The 21,908-nt window shown below is 35.9% G+C and overlaps 2 protein-coding genes and 1 long non-coding RNA gene across 4 annotated transcripts; 1 reads left to right on the forward strand and 2 right to left on the reverse strand.

Annotated features, from left to right (window-relative positions):
• Window positions 1–190: 190 nt before the first annotated feature.
• Window positions 191–13,451, reverse strand: LOC105839391 (organic cation transporter protein). Its single transcript, XM_012685711.3, has 8 exons — window positions 12,553–13,451; window positions 6,560–6,743; window positions 5,724–5,982; window positions 2,664–2,962; window positions 2,426–2,538; window positions 1,989–2,203; window positions 1,393–1,741; window positions 191–1,244 (listed from the first exon to the last, which is right to left on the reverse strand). The coding sequence occupies exons 1-8, from the start codon at window positions 12,918–12,920 to the stop codon at window positions 1,046–1,048; spliced, it is 1,986 nt and encodes a 661-aa protein (XP_012541165.1). The 5' UTR covers window positions 12,921–13,451; the 3' UTR covers window positions 191–1,045.
• A 2,433-nt stretch (window positions 13,452–15,884) lies between these two features.
• On the forward strand, window positions 15,885–19,013 carry LOC118648455. Its single transcript, XR_004965302.1, has 2 exons — window positions 15,885–16,580; window positions 16,762–19,013. It is a non-coding gene; the product is annotated as an uncharacterized LOC118648455 (long non-coding RNA).
• LOC105833623 (ectonucleotide pyrophosphatase/phosphodiesterase family member 5) lies at window positions 18,478–21,908 on the reverse strand. 2 transcript variants are annotated; one of them, XM_028190280.2, is made up of 8 exons: window positions 21,755–21,908; window positions 20,868–21,114; window positions 20,696–20,788; window positions 20,249–20,615; window positions 19,961–20,170; window positions 19,618–19,878; window positions 19,418–19,517; window positions 18,478–18,589 (listed from the first exon to the last, which is right to left on the reverse strand). In XM_028190280.2, the coding sequence occupies exons 1-8, from the start codon at window positions 21,871–21,873 to the stop codon at window positions 18,523–18,525; spliced, it is 1,464 nt and encodes a 487-aa protein (XP_028046081.1). In that variant the 5' UTR covers window positions 21,874–21,908; the 3' UTR covers window positions 18,478–18,522. The 2 variants fall into 2 exon arrangements, with proteins under 2 accessions (XP_028046081.1, XP_012530934.1); XM_012675480.3 differs by having other exon boundaries at window positions 18,487–19,067.

Raw genomic sequence — 21,908 nt, forward strand, 5'->3', positions numbered from 1 at the left:
ACAATGACAAGTCGCAGCTGCCGCGACACGATCAATTTATGCAGAATGCAGCATACGGAATCTTTCTCACATTGTCTCGAGTACATATTTGTCTTTTATCTATTTCTCATCTACTATTTCTCAATATACTATAGTATACGATTCCCATCCGCGGGATCGGAACGGTACATCTGAAAATATTGGTTTCACCTCTTTTTTTCTTTTCCTCGAAGGACAAGCATTTCGCAAGAAACAGAACAGAGAAGTTTCGAAACTTCACGCGTTTCTAAACTCACGGCGCCGGTTTTCTTTCTCCTACATTAAATACAAGCGTAAAAATACGTATAAGTACGAATCGCGCAATAAAAAAATCGTAGCCTCGCGTTAACACTAACATAACTGCGAGTAAAAGTCCCGATTTTATTTTCTCGAAATTCAAATCAGACTTCGAGGACGTTACACGTATAGGATTTACAATTAAATACTATAAAGAAAATCTCTCGTGAAAGTTCTATTTGCAGAGTAAGAATAAAATGACCAATTAGAGCGTTTTAGTTGAATTCTAATCTTGTTAAGTTCTAATTGACATTTCTACCTTTCTACTATCAAGACTTAAAATTAATTTCCACAACCCTTCCCTCTTCTAATTAGCCCATTAAAGCCAAACCCCTCGCCAAACCAGCAAGATTAATTAAATAACAGTCAGAAGTAAGATTGGAGCATCAAAAAACATTTTTGACTTAAACAGGATCTTGCAAAAATTAATTTTTTTTGACAAATTGTTATAAATAAAGTGTTGAAAATTGACTATAGTAGATAACTAATGTCAATCAATTTTACGGAAAAAGTAGACCTTAATGGGCCAAGTGAACTGAATAGAGCGGGCTGTGTTGCGAATAACGTATCTGTTTGATCTTTCGATCTAAAACTGCCATTGATGGTTGGATACAGGCGTATGCAAAATTTGATTTTGGTAGCTCTGATATCACACAATTCTGAAGGAAAAAGAAACAATATGGGGGAGAGAGAAAGGAAATGCGTATGTTGAAAATCAGGATCGCGTTTCTTAAAGTGTTGACTTGTTCTCTGCTTCCGTGGCCGTATTTACGCTCTTCCGCGATCTTACGGAAGACCTGGTCGATCTTTGTATCATGCTACTCCTCAAGGTCTCACCACGAATAGACGCTCTCATTGATCCTCGCAAACTGCTGCGTTCAAACGATCGGAAAACGGCCACCGTTGGCGCCTCCACGTCAGACTTTTTCCTGAAAGAAAAAATATATAAATACGACGTCTCTTAGAATATGCAATACTTTTTGCTAAAGAAAAAATATTATTTAATAAGGAGAAATTATGAAAAATGTATATTATATATTATATATATATTTAGAGAGAATTATCTTTGACACCTACTTCGAGAGACACGGCATGTCCCATAGCTTCTGATCTTTGCCGAAATCTTCGCCATCTTGCAAGGTCTGCGGCAGATCCTTGTCGAGTGTCTCCGGTAACAATAGTGTCAGGAGCCCGCCTAAAATGCCCAATGTGCCGAGGACCAACAGTGGCAGAATGGACGAGACAATATCCAAATAAACGACGAAGGGCGCGAGGATGCTGGCGACGTATCCCATTATGTGGATCAAGGCAACCCCTTGAGCCCTCACAACCGTCGGCAACACTTCAGCCGCATATTGAAGGCCAATGTTGTACGAGATGTTGACCCAGAATCTACCGACGATCGCCAGAGTGGCTGAATAAATATCTGAAAGGGAAATCAGCAGAGAAGCTGCGTGACTACCCTGAAGAATACGAGAATTGGTTGTAATTCTCTACGGTCTGTAATTTTAATCTTTCTAACAACTTCCACGACATTGTTTTATAATATTTACGCTCGAACATTTCTCACATTTTATACAACCTATACCGCGTTGTCAAGCGATTTTTCAAAACACAAAGCTTGCTTGCTTGATAATCTACCGTACATAAGAAGAAGTAGAAACAGCACTCACTGTTCGAAACCGCACTTGCCCAAATGCTGAAGATTCCGGAAATTACCATAGTACCGCAGGCCAACCATCGTCTACCCCAACGATCGAGTACGAGGGTGAGAAACGTGTCGGCGGGTAGTTCGGTGAACGCCGCGATGGTAAACGTTACGAAGACGTCGAGCCCGAGATTATTCACGTTTCTTACATGGCCGTCGAACACCAGCGATATCGCCATCCTGCATTGCGGAACGTAATCGATATATATGTAGATAAAGGAACAACCTTACCGCACTCTTTATAGTCATCGAATAACGATTATCCTTTATTCATACACGTTGTTGCATACACATTCTCTTCCAAGCTATGATATTGAAACGCCTGTTAAACGCTATCTATTATAACGTTTGCGACTTAGAACATAAAATTCGAGGAGCATTTTTATCATGCGACTAACTCACCAGATAATGATGAGAAGAATCGTCACGTTTCGCAAACGTGGACTCTTAAACAGATCTACCACGGAATAAGTTTTGTCCGCCTCTTGCTCCTTGCATATTCTGGCGCAGGTTTCCTGTTAGATCGACAAGTAGCCAATTTACAGCACTTGAATTTCTTTTCTCGACGTAACTTTGACGCGATATCATTTCTATTTTGCTTTTCTTCGAAACGCGCAAAGAGTGAAGCGACGATTCTTACACGAAATTGCTGGTAGACGTTCTCCGGTACTTTCGTACCGTTGATGCGTTCGAATTTACCCAGGATCATAATAGCCCTCTCTACTTGGTTTTGACTGACAAGCCACCTCGCGCTCTCCGGTACCAGCCAGGGCGCCGCCATCGCCAGGGCCAGAGGAACGGATATCGTGATACAGGTCATCCTCCAGTCGGCCAGATAATACGCGATCCAGGGTAGGATGCAGGCAGCAAACGTAAAGAACAGCGCTATCGACATGTTCGCCACGAAAGTGCGCCATTTCGGTCCCACATATTCCAGTACTGAAAAAAAGAAGAATACTTAGAAGAAAAAAATATATAAAATATTTAAAAAAAAATATTTCTAGAAAGGACGTCATTTTTCTAAATATTTAATTTTTTTCTGCTACATATATTCATTCTTTAATATTTAAAATATTTAAAATTAATATCGATGCAACATCCGCGAAGCACTAATGCTGATACGCGACGCGCAACGTCACGTTGATAAGAATCTGCATTTAAATCGCTGTATGTTAATGACGTCTCTTTACGTAAGCATTTACTTTCTAAACGAAAGTCATCTTGAAGACTTTCTTGCGAACAGTCGGTTGAAGGGTCTCGGAATAGATTTATAATCGGATTATTACGTCATTGCGAGTGGTATCCTTCGCCCTGACCTTGCGTAAGTGGCCGGAACGAAAATCAAAAAAGTGCGTCCTCCTCTCTCCCACTTATACACTCATTATCAGACAATACTTGGTTGTTAGAGTAAGGAAACATGATTGTTAACGCGCAAACCTCACGTTTGCTGCTCGTAGCCAAACGTAGCCTCCCATTATTCTTGTCGTAACAGCGTACGCTTGAAAATTAAACTGCAAGATATTTTCCGTTTTTTCCTAAAGACTTAATTACCTATTACCTTTTTGCGTCTTTGCGCATTATTTTATTGACAATCGTGTTTCTTGTTTCTTTCGTAGTTCGTTAACTTTTATCTCGCTTAATTTCGATAAAACAATGCACGAGAAGGCAAAAAGGCAATGGACAAAAAAAAGAAACAGGAAGCAAAGAGCATTGTAAATTAATCTAAAGAGGATAGCGCATGATTTACCGCTGATATCATTATTTTAATTAGATCGACGAGCGGTCATTTTTTCTAATGTGCTACCTCCACGCTGCCATCCATCTGTGAAGCGTAAAATTATCGGTAAACCGATCTTTTCTGACGGTCACAAGGCTATGAGATTCAGCATAAACTGATTTCAAAGTATGTCATTTTGCACATTCCGTGAACAATTTAAAAAGGCGTACGTTACGAGATCTCGGATCAAGCAATCTTTTCTTATTACAAGACGATCAAATGCTGTCAAATCAGTCAAAATCGAAATTATTTTCCATAAATAAAGTTACTCGAGTAATTATTATGCAATGAGAGAAAAAATAATTTTGCATTTATTACGTAAAAATACTTCTTGTATTCTTATCTCATTTGTATTTTGATATTTTATTATATATCAATATTTTAAATTGTTATAATTTATAATAAATTCTTTTTATAATTGATAAAAAAAAACTAATACAATTATAATCACGGATACAACTTTCCTCTCAGTGTAAAACTCATGTCGATTTCCACGATGACGAGATCCGTCAGAAATTCAGTCGAAACACGAGTCGCGGGCTTGTTATTACGATTTCGTCCTTCGAAAGGCAAATTGATATCAAACTCCCCGTAACGAGTAATTTCTCGAGTAACAATGAGATGGGATCGGGATGTCGATTTCATGCCTCTTTTTGCGGATAAAACGGCACGTGCCTCTGACATTGGCCACGCTTCCACCGACGAGATCGGCGAAACGGAACTAGCAATTGGCAAAACGTGCGTGAACGCGGGTGCAATAACCGTGACTTCGTGTGAGTCAAATCGGGCGAGCTTGACCTGATAGCTGAATCCGGCGATCGTAATCGGCCGTGACTCGGTAGACCGACTCGAAGAGACCGATTCGGCCGACAATCACTCGGATTTGCCGGATTGCCGGTCTATCGCCAAGGCCAGGCGGCGATAATCGGCACCGCGCGAGACAATTGTGCAAGAAATACGCAAAGATCGTATCTCTCCCTTTCTCGCGGCGCGATCGTTTTAGGATTGTAAATGTATATAATATATACGTAATTGTTCGCGAGTCAATCCAAGTATCTCCAGCGTATCCCGGTAAAGACGTTTTAATCACGATTTAATCGGGACTTAATTACAACTTCGGTGAAATAGCGACGATCGGCGCGGCGCGATAGCTGACGGGGTTAAGGTTGACGTAACGGTTTGGTGGATACAAGGAGATGCGTTTCTAGCGCGCGGCATTGTTTCACGTTGTGTTTGAAACTTGGGATTAGCCGCGTGACATGGAAAGCGCGCGGAATTTCTCGTTAACCGCTAATTAATCATATGCGTGATATGGAAAGGAAAATTGACTTTAAAAACCGGTCGAGTCCGATCGATTCCGGTCTGGAATTCCGCCGATCCTGTTTGACGGCAACGCGCCGATACGTTGCCGGAGATCTAATCGCTAGTAATTTCCAACGGCGCGACGGCCGAGAATTCAAGGATCGGAGGAACCACATTGTGTCGCGCAGAAATTACGCGAATGACTCAAAGCTAATTTACTGATTTGCGATTAAGCGATTAATATAGACAAGTAAAATGTAAACGCAAAAGTTAATCGCGGAATCCAGCAAATCAAGTCTTCACGTGCCGGCTCGGGGACATAATAATTAATAGGTCGTTTTCTTGATCATTGGCAAGATCATTATCATTGCCATTATTTGCAAATCTGATCCACACAGTCACAGTGATCGCGACGGAAAGTCGCGGGTTTCGTTTTTCTTTTCCTCCGTCCTCAATTGCTTTATCCTCAACAGGAAACGATTGTCGCGTCGGAAGTAGACGCAGATCTCTGAGATTAACGCGCGATTGAAATTAAGAAAACACGGCTGGCCTTTATAAAACGTTCGAACTTTCGCAGAGTCGCTCGCGACTTCTAGAAGAGCCGAGTGTACACGTACGTACCTAGTATGTACATCATGGTAAAGCAATTGTCGAAGGCGAAGCCGACGAAGAACCGGCAGAGCGCAAACTCCCAGAAACTTCCGGTGAAGGCGGTCGCGACGCCCGCCAGGAAGCCGGTGACATTGGCGCCGACCAGAGCCGGTATTCTGCCGTATCTGTCGGCGATCCATCCGAAGATTAGGCCGCCGAAGATCGCGCCGATGAAGAAGATGCTCTGGGCGGTTGTCGGGAGCGCGCTGTGCTCGCACACCCATCCCAACTGCAATAAAGATCTATGATCGAATAATTTACTTGCCGGCTTGTCGACGGCGTTTCGACGGCGTAATCGCGCGTGTAAATTGTATCGCTCTTTACACTCTTCTCTCGTCCTTGTCGCACGAGTGCATTGCACGTGGCGTGACAGTTCGCGTGACAATTTGCGCGGCGCAAACATCTGTTGCACGACGGTATGCGTGCCAAGTATACAACCGTCTTTCAATTGACGAGCTCAGCGTGCGCTCGTTAGATTGGATATTTAACTTTGTGTTACGCACCGTCCGCTCTCCCGCTACCCACGTGCCGCGCTCGAGCTACCTTGGAATATCTAAATAAACGATCATGCAAACGCGCTCTCAACACTCGTTTAAGAACGCCTTTTTAAATTATTATTATTAATTAGTTTTTAATTTTGTATGTAATCCTCCAAATTTTCAAAAATAACTAGGCAATATATGTCCAAAAAATTTCAGATCCCAAAAGAGTTAAAAAATCGTCGTTCGTTGAAAAGAGAGCGTCGTTCCTTCGGCGATTCTTATGAATCCTCATTCACTAGTTATTCATCCTTTTTTTCCTCTTACCTCAGTCGCCACAGTTTCATAAGGGATGTCGGTGAAATTGAACTCCCAACCGTGCGAGCAACTTTTCTTCGGCCAGTTCGGATCCGCCTCTCTGGTCCCGTCCAACAGAATCTCCGTGTAATTCACGTCATACATAGTGCACTTGGAGTATCCATTCTCGTCGGGCGGTATCGCCAAGGCGATCCTGAAAAATCGGACACGACAAATTAAAATTATCCGCTCCGTGTCGCAGACAGAAATTAATGCAAATGTGTTAGGAAGTCCCGATTTGACACGGTTGATATAGTAAGAAGTTGCGGTAAATGTCAAGCGTTGACCCAATAAAATGTCAGGAGGGACTCTGTCTCTTCGGGACGGGAAATCGAAAACGATTATAAGCCAGCAATTAAGATCGCTGTATAAAGGTCTCTAATTATGCGTGTACACCTCCTGGCTAATAACGCATGCAATCTGACCTTTGTGCGAGAGTTACACGAACGAATAAACGCATTTGACATCAATTTGCAATGCACGTACAACGTTTTTCATCCTTGATAGACACGCTCGCGCGAGCGTCTCTCTGGTATTCTCTGTAGGAGTCAGTAGCTAATTGCGCGCAAAAATATCAAAGCTGTTGGATCATAAATCTTACGTGTTAAAAGGCATATAATTTCGAGAAGAAATTACGTAGTCGTTGCATTTCAATGTATTCTATTTGAAAACACTTACAGTTTCCTTTATACTAAAAATGTCATACAATAACTTTTCTTGTAAATCTTTCATATAAATTATTCCAGACAAACATTAATTTTTATACTACTTGAAGTTAATTCGAGACGGGGAGAGACCAGGAGAAACCAGGAGAGACCGGGAGAGACCGGGAGAGACCGAAAGAGACCGGGAGAGACGGGGAGAGACCGGGAGAGACGGGGTGAGACGGGGAGAGACGGGAGAGACCGGGAGAGACCGGGAGAGACGGGGAGAGACGGGGAGAGACGAGTAGAGACGGGGCGAGACCGGGAGAGACCGGGAGAGACGGGTAGAGACGGGGAGAGACGGAGAAAGACCGGGAGAGACGGGGAGAGACCGAGATAGACGGGGAGAGACGGGGAGAGACCGGGAGAGACGGTGAGAGACGGGTAGAGACGAGTAGAGACGGGAAGAGACCGGGAGAGACCGGGAGAGACGGGGAGAGACCGGGAGAGGCCAAGAATGTTTCTATTGTGTTTAAATTAAGGTAATAAGAAAAATGAAGATGGTTGTTATTTTATTGAAAAAAAAAGGAACTTATTTAAAACAGTCTTTTGAATGGATTTCTAAATCCATGGCAGCTTTTAGAAAAAAATAACAAAATATTGATTCATAAAATTAATCAATAATAAATTAAATACATACACTCTAATTCAAAATGCTTAATTAAAAAAATAGGTATTTTTAAAAAAATTTGGTTTTTTTAATTAAAAATTATTTCAAAGTTTTAATAAAATAAGATTTATATTACAATATAATAAAAATACAAAACAATAAATAGAAACAAATTAATTAAATACAGTGCCAAAGGCAATAAATAAATAAAGTAAGTTAGAAGTACGTGAATAAATGAATATTAGATTTATTAAAGATAGATAAATGCTTATTCAAAAATAAAATAAAAGGAGCAACAGTAAAGCAAGGCTCTTGAAAGTTAAACAACAAAAGCAAAGAAAATTTGAAAAAACGTAGCATAAGAATAGAGAGCCACAGCAACGCGTGGCAGGGCATAGCTAGTTACAAATAATTACGAAAATTTACTTAAAGCTTCTTTAAATTTAAGCTTTAAGAATAATATATAAAATTAGTTCAAAAATTTTACATAAATTATTCATTAAATTAAAAATATTTTTATTCTTAAATTGCCTTAAATTTATATTTTTAAAATATATATCAATAACTTTGTAACATGGCGTAAAAATGTGAATTTTAAAACGTTGTGAAAATATAAATATTAATATATAAATATCTATTTAAAAATGGCAAAATGTGATGGCGAAGGAATCGAAGGAAATTGAAATATGTGGTTCCTGAAGCTTCGAAAATTCATCGAAGATTATTAGAAAAGTATAATACAACAGGAGGAAGAAGGTACCATCGGAAAGTAATGTTGCGCTCTCGATTAAGACCCGAAAAATCGTCGGAGTTATTAGGAGTACAGAAAAGCGAGGAAGTTAGAGGATTTCCAGTAACTTTCTCGCCTAATATGCTTTGCTGATACTTCGAGCGAAATTCGCGGCGCTCGAAAATCCGGAATATTTCATCCGAAGTATCAGCAAAGCATGTTACGCAAGGAAGTTACTAGAAATCCCGTAACTTCCTCGCCTCTTCTGTACTTCTAATAACTCCAATGATTTTTCGGGTCTTAATCGAGAGGCGCAACGTTACTTTCCAATGGCACCTTCTTCCTCCTGTTGTATTATACTTCTAATATCTTTCATGAATTTTCGAAGCTTCGAGAGGCACATATTCTAATTTTCTTCGACTCCTCCGCCATTCTATTTTGCCATTTTAAAGTAGGCATTTCCAAATAGCAAAATGTAATGGTGAAGAAAATCTAGATAAACAAATATCGATTTTGATACACTAGATCAATAAAAAATATTTATAATAAGTAAACTTTACTTCTAAATATTTTTCAAAGAAATCTTGCAGATCTCTTTGTGTAATAATAATAATAATAATAATCATGAAACTGTTCTCTTCTCTCGTGTGTCCTGTTTCAATCTTTAATATCTATTTCACGCGATTAAACGATATAGATCAAAACATGCGCCGTAGGAACATCCTGTTTAAGGATCGTCTTTCTTGTCACTCTCAAGTGCAGTCAGCGCGACGTTTAGCGCGGCGTTGTGTCGAAAGGCTTACACAGGTATTTTTCACGTTCACGCTCTCATTACTTGCACGAAGGTTTCGTGCAAATTTATTATTCATTATCCACGAATACTCGCGCCGGCCTCCGGGAGACGTTGTGCAAATACCATATAGTTGCCTTATTGATTTTCCGATTACCGCTAACCGCTGTAGAAACATTAGCAACGAAAATCTACGTGCAGTTTGTCAAAAATTGTCACGAATATGATAACGAGAGCGGGAAAATTTTCGAGGTAAATTTTTCAACGTACTAACTTCACGATAATTCGGTGAAAAATGTATCCCCATTAAAACGCTAAGCTACTAGCTAAACCGCGATTTACGACTTATGCGTGTGTGTAGAAGAGAGATAATGGCTTATAATTGCGAATTATATCTCGCTCGCTAATCTTCTCCGCACATGTCGCGAACACGTTAAAAAAGTTTTTTCCACTCCATTTAATACGAGCGTCATTCTGTCATTACAATCGGTCTATTAATTATGCGGATCAGCGGACATTATACATGACGTGTACTAGCTGTTGCATTTGGTTGCAACGATTGCAACGGTAATGCTGTAATAATATAATAAGCAACGCACGCGGGATTTCGCTCGATATCTGCAGGCGTGCTTCTTATGGATTTCCGCAAAAGAACCGGCCACCTGATCATTTATCTCGTCGTTAGGCTGACGTCAGAGTGGTAGAAAGAGGCTATTAAACCAGCACGCAGGTATTACTAACCGCGTGATCCTTGTCGTGCCGAATCGTGCAATCGAATTGTGTGGCTGCGCGAAGGTCTCGTCGCGTCGTTTCCACACACTTTCCCCCATGTAGCTGACACATTACTTGAACGAGCGCCGACACGTTTTACGCGCCGCCTGCAGTTTTTCCATCCGTTCTTTTGTGACCGGCGGCGGAGGTGAAAAATCCTCGACGCTTTCGCTGTCTCGGCGAAAAACGCGAAAAACATGCACAGCCGGCGACAACAGCCAAGAATAGCGTTAAACGTACACGCCGCGTTTATTTCCTATTTCTTGTCTTCTTTTTTGCCCTTTTGTTTTACAAAATCCATGAGGTGTGCGTGTTTACTCAGAGCCCAACATAACGGATCGTTAAGAGAGCTATTACGAGTTATTAGCGCGCCTCGCATCATGTCGTTATAGCCAGATTTGCATACTCTGCAGCATATTAAACGAGCTACGTGAATATATTTAAAAGTAAATTTATTGCACCGTTATCTGTTCATTTTGGAATTATTCGATGCGTTTCCACTTTATCTTAGCATTTTAAAAAAACTCTCTTTCTTTTTAATTAAAAAATGAGCTCAAATAATTCTAAATGATTAAAGAATAATTTCAAACGTAGTAGCGCATAGTCTAGTTATGTAATAAATAACTTGCATTTAGTATTTTATATTCGATAATGTATAAAAAATGCTGACGGCGCTTTCGCAGTAGGAAATATAATATAAATCACAGAAGAAAAATATAATATGAATCACTAGTTCCACGTATTCCGGGTAATACATAAATTTTTATGATAGGTATTTTGTTCGTACAAACAATTATCTACTCAAGAAAATAGTCTAAAAAGAAAAATGATAGCCGTAAGCAATGTAAAATCCGTTTGGATTACCGCGAAAAGTCTAGATGTCTAAAGATACGATCGGCAAAAACGTGGAAATAAGTTGTGACCGATCGGTCCTTGAATTATTAGAAAGAAAAATTGTTAGAGGAAGAGGAAGAGGAAGGGAGAGGTGTTTATACAGGTTGAACTGCAGTTGCATAAGCATAATGAAGAGGCGAAGTAGCATTTAAAACTCTGAGACCTGTTATCACGAACGCTCTTCACGCGGCTCTGATGAAAAGTTTCTCCTCCTATTGAGTTCACGTGCACGTGCGTCACTAAGGTGACTATCTGTATCGCTGTGCATTTACCGCACGCTCTATTATTCTTTATCGAAGTTAGAATGTACGCGTTACAGTTATATATCGAGGGGAAAAAATCGTTTATCCTACATTCTGATCCAAGAATTTTGTTGCCTGATAGGAGTCTTATCGGTGTCTCGTGTTTGAATCTCCCGCAGTTTCATTAGTATGTTATTAATAGGCGGTCATCGTGATGCACTTCAGTAATTTCACGTTTTATGTTAAACAAATAAGTAGTGATAAGAGAAGAGATATGGAACTGTACAGAATTTAGTTAATACTGCAGTTCACATTAATACTACACTTTCATTCTTTAGTTTATTTTACGAATCATATCATGCAGAACTGTGAATAATCTAAACAAAATATGTAAATAAGTAATTTACAACATGCTCAAATATTCACGTGCTAAATAGTATGACGTAAAAAAAGTATTTAAATATGTGTTAAACTAGTTCACGTGCAAAAGAATGTGAAAATCATGAAAATTATATTTGCACAAAATTGTGAATTTTAACCTAATTATGTAAATGAGTAATTTATAATATGCTCAAATAATCACGTGCCAAATATAATAAGGCGTGAAAAAAATATATAGATATATGTTAAAATGATCATACGCAAATATTGTAAAAACACCGTGAGAATTACATTTGCACAAAATTATAAATTTTAAGCGAGTTACGTAGACAAGTAATTAATAAAATGCTCAAATAATAACTAAATAATAAAAAGATATCGAAATATATAGTAAAGCAGTTCATGCGGAAAGATTGTAAAAAAATCACATTTGCATAAAATTGTGAATTTTAAATAAGTAATTAAATAATTTATAACATAATCATGTGCTAAATAGTAAGAGACATGAATAAAATATCTAAATATATTATAATATATATTAAAATAAATTGTGTTCGCATAATATTCTGTCATTTTAAATATTATAATATTCTTTCCTTACATAAAAGATACATAATTATTTATGTCAAATATTTTTGTCAAATGCGATAGAATTATATGATAGAAATATGAGTTAATACTATTAATAAAAATTAATAATAAAATTTGCTTAGGAGTAAATTCTTCTCTAAACATTTCTTTCAAATTTCTGAAAAATTAATATTGTCACTATAATTCTCTTATTTTTTCCCGAAATAATACAGCTGTTTTCTAAAGACGATAATGTCAATTTTCATCCTACCTTTCTTCGACTGTAAGATTCTCCAATTCGGGCACGTGGCACCAGTGCTCCTCCGGCACGAGGGTGATGAATATCTGCGAAAAGTACACCCAGGCGACAAAAAAGGCGAATGGAATCATCAGCACGAATAGGATCCTCTGATAGGTGCCAAACTCGCCCACGTGCGGCAACAGGTCGTCAAAGTCCATGTCCTTGGGCTCCTGATCATCCTGGTTTTCGCCGCCGCTCTTGCGGCCCTTGACAGATGAAAGTCCGTCGGACGAGGCCGAAGTCGACAGGCCTCCGTCGGGACTTGCATCCTGTGGAGAGGCCAGGTCCCCGGAAACCGCTCCGGTGGGCACTGGAAATGTCTTCTCCTGCGGTGGCATGTCACTGTCGACCGAGACCTCCGATGTTCCGCGGGAGAAGATGGGAGGTAACTGCAGTTTCTTCGTTCTGCAAAGAGTTTTGCGTTTCGAATCCAGCCTTCGGGATGTTGCGCGAGGCGCGCACAATCAAGACACCCTGATCCTCACGACGCGGCGAAACTAAATACTTCAGCACGGAAGCACTTATTTATTACAAAACTCCTCTCCTCGGCGACGGCGAGAATACCCCGGTCTAAGTCCCGGAGAACATGTCGAAGATTCCTAGTCTTCACTCGTTGCGGCCATACGATTATCGCCACACGCTACCACCTCGAGCACCTTAGATCACGATAACTGAACCGGTGAAGCAGATCGGTTCGTTAGACATTTAATTAAATCGTGTACATCGTGGGAGTGTATCGCGAGGCCTCGTAAAAAACCGAGACTGATCCGAGGACGTGCAATAGACGAAAAAAAAGAGGAAGCTAACAAATCCTGAGACAACGAGAGACAACGACTGGAACGATTTGTTGCGTTCGTAGCCAACTATATAGGCATCGACCGTGGGGTATATCCCCCCTTTCCCTCCCTCTCTCTCGTTCTCTCTCTCTCTCTCTCTCTCTCTCTCTCTCTCTCTCTCTCTCTCTCTCTCTCTCTCTCTCTCTCTTGCTCGCCGTTACTGAACAATTCAATGTTCTCCAAGAGTGGCATTGAACGCGCCACGGATCACATCGATCGTCCTCGTCCATTGCTGCTGATGCTGATGCTCGAATCACCATTGGCGTTGGCCTCTTCTCTTTTCTCGCGCACGTCCCATACAGCGTGGACAAGCGGTGGATATTTTTGGATATTGATTGAATATCCCCCGACTAAACGCACAATGTCCACTAAGAAATGTAGTTTTACAACGCTACACACGTTGGGGATGTTTACAAATCTATCGTACGGAATGTCGCGATAATCTTTCCCTTTATTAATAAAAAAACGTTTTTGTTAGGCTTTGGGATTTATTTTACAATTAGGATCTATTTTATAATTGAGAGAAAATGAGTAGGCTACACGTGACCTAAAACAATATAGATAGGACACGTCGAAGAGATGTAAGATCTAAAATCATAATTACCTTATGTTTAGTTAAAATTTTTACTAAAACTTTTTGAGTAACTTTAGCCAAGGCTGGATTACTATAATCAAGCCTTTTCTTCAGTGTGATAGATCAACTACAAAAGACTGTCCTTTCAAAAAATGTTTAAGTTAAATTAAAATAATATGTTCCGTTTAAATTGTGAGATAACAGATTTTGCTCGATTTCTGCTTATAATTTATTGTCAGATTAAATCGGCATACATTACTAACGAAATACATGTTTAACGCGGGCATAGTTGATGTCAATCTGATGCAACATTTGAATCGGCAGGCAAACTTGCTAATATTTGTCGCTAACATTTTGCGTATTGGATATAAGACAGAAATAAATATGCAAAGTTATATTGCAAATTATGATTACAATTCAAGGCTAAAGACGGAAGAGATGATGTAACAGTTTTACTGATAAAAGATATCAGTAAACATCGATATCTTGTAGAAATTGAAGACATCTGATTCAAGATGTCTTCAAGACATTTCTAAAAGATATCTTCATAGAATTTCTAAAAGATATCTAAAAGACATTTAAAAGACATCTTAAAAAATGTTTTAAAAATTTTTTAATTAAACATGTCAAAGATATCTAAATAAAAGATCTTTACAAGATATCCTCCCAGACAGCAAGGAGACATCTTATAGTAGCTCTTTATGAATTACATAAATTTTTATGAGTTCCTCAATTTTCCAAAAGAGGTGTTAAGGTGCTCGTATTGTGATCTTATGTGCCACTTAAATGAGCATTTTGTGAGCTGATCATAATGAGTTCTTTAAGAATATAACGTATTCGTTTCTTTATTTTTGTAGATAACACTTTTAACTTTTTTAATTTAAAATTTTAATTTTACCTTATTTAAAAAATAATTATTTTTTATTTTAATTTAAATAAGGTAAAATTAAAATTTAAAATTAAAAAAGTTAAAAGTGTTATCTACAAAAATAAAAAAACAAATACGTTGCCTTATTTAAAAAATTATTTCTTAATTTTAAATTTTAAAAATTGAAATTTAAAAATAAAAAGCTAAAAGTGATATCTAAAAATAAAGAAACAATTACGTTGCCTTATTTAAAAAATGATTATTTTTTAAATTTAAAATTAAGAAATAATTTTTTAAATAAGACAACGTATTTGTTTCTTTATTTTTGTAGATAACATTTTTAACTTTTTTAATTTTAAATTTTAATTTTTAACTTTAACTAGATATTTTTGAAACACATAAACTTTAACTTGTTAACTGTTTTCTAAAGTTTTAAAAATTTATTTGTGTAAAAGAAAAAATTATTAAGAAAACAATTATTTAAAAAGACATTTTTAATGTCTTTTTAAAGACGTTTCCACGTAAACGACAATATTTCTTTGTTATTCTGTGTAAATTTAATTTACAAATAAAATGTTGAATATATTTTATGGTTAATTAAATAAATTATTTAATTAATTATTTAATTAAGTAACGCGCGCTTTGCTGTTATATGACTTATTATTCATTTTCAGAAAATTTGAAGATTTAAAAAACTTTTGTTTCTTTGATAATTTTACAAACTTCGATAACTTCACAAAATTAATGTTGGTAAGTTAATATATTTTTTTAACAAAATCAAGTTAAAGTTAAATAGCTTATAAAATTAATTTTCTCAAGTTAAAAATTGCATAAACAAAAAACTGATTTAGTTGAAAGGTAGATTATACTAATTCCAGTTAAATTTAAAGTTAATTTTGAAAAAGGTTATTTATATTTATATTAAATTAGAAAGTCATAATTTATTTAAACTAGATTATCAAAACAATTATAATTAGATTAGATCATAAAATAAATTCAACATTTTATTTGTAAATTAAGTTTAGAAATCTAAAAGACATATATCTTTTTGTCTATATGATACCTTTTTTTTATTGTCGTTAAACAAAAACCTGTGTTTAAAAATTTGTCACGCGAACAAGAAAGATCATAATTATGACGATTAATGTGATTGAATTATTACTCCCTCATTATTTTTATGATCCAAAACTTGCCGATGGAGAGTGCGCGAAATGATACAGCGCAAAAGTAACAGAAACAAATGTCACTTCTAAACAAACGTCCAACTGTTAAATCATTCTTGATGACATGAATCAAAAAAAAAATTCCGCTTGAAAAAGATACGATCTGTGAAATCCATCGACGTGCGTAATGTCATAATTCGAGTTTTGGATGTATACGTCACTAAAGACTATTTGTTTCCGCTTGCATCGGGAAATATGAAGTAACTGACCCGGTGAGTCAGAGAGAGATATAACGTATACGCAAAGTTCTTGCCATTTAAGATATTAATCACCGTTTGACCGAATTGCGGTTAGCGCCACTTTATTTCTTGTTGTTTCCTAATATCTATCATATTTTCAGAGTTGTAAGAAATTTTCTGTCCTCAATTAGCAAATCTCAAAAGCACATCTAAAAAAACGCAAGACAGTCGAATCTTATCTATAACTCAATAGTCGCGATGTTTAACGAAAGGATCGTGTAACATTCTTTATCGCAGTATTGTATTATTCATAATTAAGTAATGTGATCCATCATTAATATATATAATTATTTTTGCATATAACTATATTTGCAACACATATAATTATTTTTGCGGTAGATAAAATAAACAATTATGTCACATAAAAAGTGGCGTGAAATTTTTACTCTTTTAAATTGTAACGCTGCTAATTATTAATCGTAATTTATGACATTTTTAGAATGCTGAAAAAATGCCTAATGTAAGATAGCTATATACCGCCGGTTTGTCGTGATACGACAATGATTATATTTCTCCATTTTTATTTTGCGCTGTCACACGAGCGATTTATCGCAAGACATTAAAAAGAAGGAGAACTGATAAAAAAAATCCATTCGTTTCCTTGCATTCGAGAACTTAGAACACCAAAACTCAAGAGCACCAAGAACACACCGTTAGTTTTACATTTTTGGGAAAAGCATATTCTCTAAATTTCATAAAGTAAAACATTGCACAAGCAGTAGAGTGACATTTCTACAAAATTTAGAAATATAACACTTGTGTAACAATTATGAAAGTACAAACGTAATAAAAATGTGAATATAAATGTAATAATGCGACTGCCAATTGTGAATATGAAAATCTAATAACTATTAATTACAAATTAAAATAATATCAAATTACGACAATAATTGTTTAAAACGCTTTTAAAAATTAGATATCATTTAATTATTTTAAACAACATAAATAATCAGATAACAATATAAAGTAAAAAATATACAATTTATATCATCCATGAAGATAAAGCCTTATCTCATATTACGTCTCTTATTATATTTTATCACTATATATTTATAATAAAGTTTTCCGTAAAGTATCAAAAATTGTTAGGCAATGTGTTAACGTTATTCGTCATTAACGGAAAGTAAAATTAATATGCGAATTACATCCTTCTTCGTCAATTAACTTTGTCATATCCGCGTTAATGACGCGTTGTACACAATCGCATAAAATAGACGAAGCAAACGGAATTCCGTCAGAGGGATTATCTACATGTTTCATACATAATTCTAATCGATACCGCTGTGTTGTTCCGCATACGTAATTAATCTTATTCATCGGGTAATATTTCACAGTCGAAGAACACTTCAGTGTCCACAAGTTTTACACGTACAGTAAAAAAGAATGCATAATTCCAATAATCCCAAGTGCAATTCTAAAGCTATATTCTTATTAACAATAGCAAAAATAATTAATTTAACTGTATATTTGTAGCATTTATTAATATTTTGATCACAATGTACTTGAATTTTTTCTACGAAGTTCGGGGAAAATCTTCGTGTCTGCCTTTATTGGGACGATAACTTTTCCAATCCTTGAATCAAGAGGAAGAGGCAAAAACATCGCGATAGATACTATCCTTATTCATTAAAAGCTACTCCAATATCTATAATAAAATAAATAAAGAAATGTTCCGAAACGGTTGTAATCATTGCATCGGCAGCTCTCTTTACAATGTAGTTGAACTAATCTAACAATGGAGAATAATATTGCGGAATACAATTGGTTATAAAGAACTCAGAATTATCTGATGCAATTTTATAAATTGAATGTATTAAAGCATTTTCTATTTATACCTTTACAAAGCGTGAAATACGTAATGACATCTCGCTGCACCTATCAAGAGATCTTGCAAATAGGGTCGCAAGAGAGCTTTCACGTGGAATAACTTTAATGCAAATTGTCTTCATTACGCGTCTTGCTCGCGATCTATTTTGCGATAAATCCGTTCGATACACACGAGTCATTAAATCGGATAATAAATGGAAAAAGAGATTAAAAAATATTTAATCCTTGACGCAAGTCAACACGAAGGTTTCCTATTTTATAACGCAATATTTAGAAAATATCGGACAAACTGTATTTTAAAGGAAAAATAACTTGAAAAAAGTATGTATTCTTTTTCTATTTCAAAATTATATGTTTATTTATAGGAAAATTTTTATAAATGAGGAATTAAACTTTCATCCCAAAGCTGTTGAATTTCAGAAGATTCACCCAGTATTCTTCTAAAATAAAAGTTGAATGGAGTTAACAATCATATAATTTGCTCGGAAAAAAGTATATATATACATATATATATATTTATAATAAAATCACAAAATTACGACACATCTTACTTTATTAAGTCACGTTATTAATATCAATAAAAGAAATACTGTTTCAAATTTGTCATATTATGTTTTTAAATTTATAATTTAACAAATTAGCATTTTAAATATCTAAAAATATCAACATTAAATAATGTCATTAAATGTCTAAATTATCATGTATCTAATGAGCATGTTGTCTTCTTATAACGTGGAAGAGATCCAAAAAGATTTTAAAAATTTATATTTGTACTATTTTAATTATTAAAAACATAATAATTTATATCTTTCGTATAATATATCTATCATATGTATATTGATTCATTAACTTAACGAAAGACTGTCATGTTTATTATCAATTCTAGTGTTTTATTCGCCCAACGTATAATACGAGTTCCTGAAAAATTAAAATAAAGTAAAAATTAAAATATTTTTGTTACTAAATCATTATTAAAGAAAGTTTCATTATCAAAAATTAAATAAAATAACAAAATTTATTGTAAGAACAAAAGAGAAAAAAATTTAAAGTATTAAAATTTTAAATAAAAAATTAATCTATTAATATTTGTATGTCGCTGGCAAGTTGCTTTTCTCAAAGTCATATCGCAAAAGAATCAAATTAGCAACAAATGCGGAATTTAGTTACAAAATAGTTATTAGCAGTCATACCATATTTACATGCAAACAAGATGCCAGCAACAATACACACATTAGTAAGTACACGCTTTAGTTAATTATCTGGTATACCTATAATTATATCCTAATGTTCGTTTTTTTCTATAAATTATTGTCGCCACAACGAACATTCCTATACAGAAAATTCCTGTGGTGGTTAACATAACTGCAACTAAATAAAAATATTATTAAAATCCCCCCAACAATTGTGATTTTATGAAAGAAATAATTATTCATTTATTTGAATCGACATTATTAAAAAGCATACTTACTAAACATTTTATATGTAGATATTGGTATATTGGTATCTTTCGATCGTGTCCTAAGGCACTTTGTTATATGAGATAAAGTGCCGTTAACTCTGGGGCACTTCAAATTAAGTATCTCGCAAAACAAAGGAAATAAATCTGTATTGTTGAAAGGCTCTAATTTACATCTTGGCATAAAAGCAGGTCCATTCGCAAAAAAGAATGGATGCATTTCTCTAGCTTCGTTATTATAACCATGCAATCCAAATTCCGTCTGATTGTTAACTAAATGGAAACAAAGGCTCAACGTTAAAAAATTATCAAATATACGTATAGCAGCAAGCATGTGGAAAAGTAACAAAATTACCTGTAATATTAAATTTCTTTTTATAATATTCTATAGCGTCATTCAAGTTCTGAAACGCGTATCCAACTTCGGCTATGACAAAAATTGGCCCTACACGAGTATTATTGCCATAATGATACTTCTTTGGGATATCTTCTCTTTTGTATACTTTGAACGTTTTTGTTTGTTCTGCGGCAGACTTTAATTTCTGATAAATAATTTCTTCTTTCCCTAAATAAAATTTAAAAATGTAGAGATAACAGCAATAACACAATTCTTTATGCAAATCATAACATAAGGCAGCCTTACCAGGATGTGGAAAAATATGTAATCCTGGAGACGTTCCTACAAATACATAATCACTAGCATTGATGTAGTTTGTTAAATTTATTATTCTTTCCATCGTAACAGATGCCATGCCATGATCACTCAAATGAATCACATTAAGATCATCCGTCAAGCCGTAATGATCAATTTTGTCGTGCATGTATCTCGTAATATTATCCAATTTTCTGAGAACCTCGTTAAACGCAGGGCTATTTATTCCCATAACGTGACCGTGATAATCCGGATCTTCAATGTACAATATCCCCAGGTTTATCGGTTTCGTAGGATGCACAAACCACGATAGTAATTCATCAATTCGCTTCTCCCACGAAATTGTATCATTAAAAGTCTAAAATATTTTATTATAATATAATATTATTTATAAATATTTCTATAATTTATCATTTCGTATGTTAATTTAATACACACTTGTGCGAAAGTGGGTGAAGTTCCTTGATACTCAAACACAGACCCTGGCCACATCATCGTGCCACTACGTCCACCACTCTTTTCATTAATCGTCTGAAATGGCATATTAATGAGATGCACTCATCTAAGAATGTATGGCTGATATATTTATGTATATCGTTCCATTACGTACCCATATAGGCAGAATATTGCTGTTATAATGATACAACTTGTATGAATACTTAGTAATATGATCTTTGACAGGATCGAAAAATTCATTATCTACAACCCCATGTGTTTCTGCATAAAATCCTGTTGCCATCGTGTGATGATTGGGGAAGGTCTTAGTGACAAAAATGTTCATCATGTAGTCTGTGTAAGTACCCTTCATCTTCAGCTGGTTCATAAACGGCGTCAGCTGCCTCTCAAAGTAGTCATATCTATGCAAAAAAGAAAAAAAACTGGATCTTCTTTTCACTATATTCTTCAACACTTTAACACTAGAAGTACCAACGTTTTTAGGATCCAGCCTTTAGGATCTAGTTAATCTAAAAAATAAAAGTAACTCAGTAATGACTGCTTGTTATTTCTAGTGTTAACTTATGTCAAGTCAGCTGATTGATGTCCACTGATGTTTCATAATACTATATGTTAAGTAATGCAATATTTTAAACATGTTATAATTAAATAAAAACATATATAACATAAAATAAATAAATATATCCATGCTTTTGGATCTCTATGGGGTCTAACACCCACACAAACAAAAAACAATTCATATATTTAAAAATTTAGCTAGATACAGACTTAATAAAAATAATCAGTTGGACCACTTAAATAATTATATCGGAATCTTAAATATATCGAACGCTTAAACTGGCAGCCGGATTATCACCAGCCTTCCACAGCATTATCATCATGCTCGAGCATCCTACGTAATCATGTCCAACGTAATTACTTTCAGATCCGCGTGCCTGACCTAATTTTAATACACTTCAGCAAGATCATTCTTTTATTTCTTAAATGCAACAGATTCTTTATGAATCTGTATACGTTTCCGTGCTCTGAACGTTCTCGCACCTGAACGCATCGTAGGAGACGACCAGCAGTTTCGGAGCATTCGGCACGGGGCTCGCCCGAGCACTCAACAGGAAGAGAGCGAAGAACAGTAGAACAAACGGAGAAGCGGCGGAGATCATGGTGACGCGGCCGCGGCAGCTAGCGGAAGCATCGG

The sequence above is a fragment of the Monomorium pharaonis genome, unplaced genomic scaffold (assembly GCF_013373865.1).
Source record: "Monomorium pharaonis isolate MP-MQ-018 unplaced genomic scaffold, ASM1337386v2 scaffold_445, whole genome shotgun sequence".
NCBI classification, from domain to species: domain Eukaryota; kingdom Metazoa; phylum Arthropoda; class Insecta; order Hymenoptera; family Formicidae; genus Monomorium; species Monomorium pharaonis.

Coding starts and splice junctions, on each gene's coding strand:
- LOC105839391 (XM_012685711.3), bottom strand. CDS start 12,920: ATGCCACCGCAGGAGAAGACATTTCCAGTGCCCACCGGAGCGGTTTCC. Junction 2,539..2,663: donor ACGTCTACCAGCAATTTCGT/GTAAGAATCGTC, acceptor TCGATCTAACAG/GAAACCTGCGCCAGAATATG. Junction 1,245..1,392: donor GACATGCCGTGTCTCTCGAA/GTAGGTGTCAAA, acceptor TTTTTCTTTCAG/GAAAAAGTCTGACGTGGAGG.
- LOC105833623 (XM_028190280.2), bottom strand. CDS start 21,873: ATGATCTCCGCCGCTTCTCCGTTTGTTCTACTGTTCTTCGCTCTCTTC. Junction 20,616..20,695: donor CTTCACCCACTTTCGCACAA/GTGTGTATTAAA, acceptor AAAATATTTTAG/ACTTTTAATGATACAATTTC. Junction 19,518..19,617: donor ATCTACATATAAAATGTTTA/GTAAGTATGCTT, acceptor ATTTTTATTTAG/TTGCAGTTATGTTAACCACC.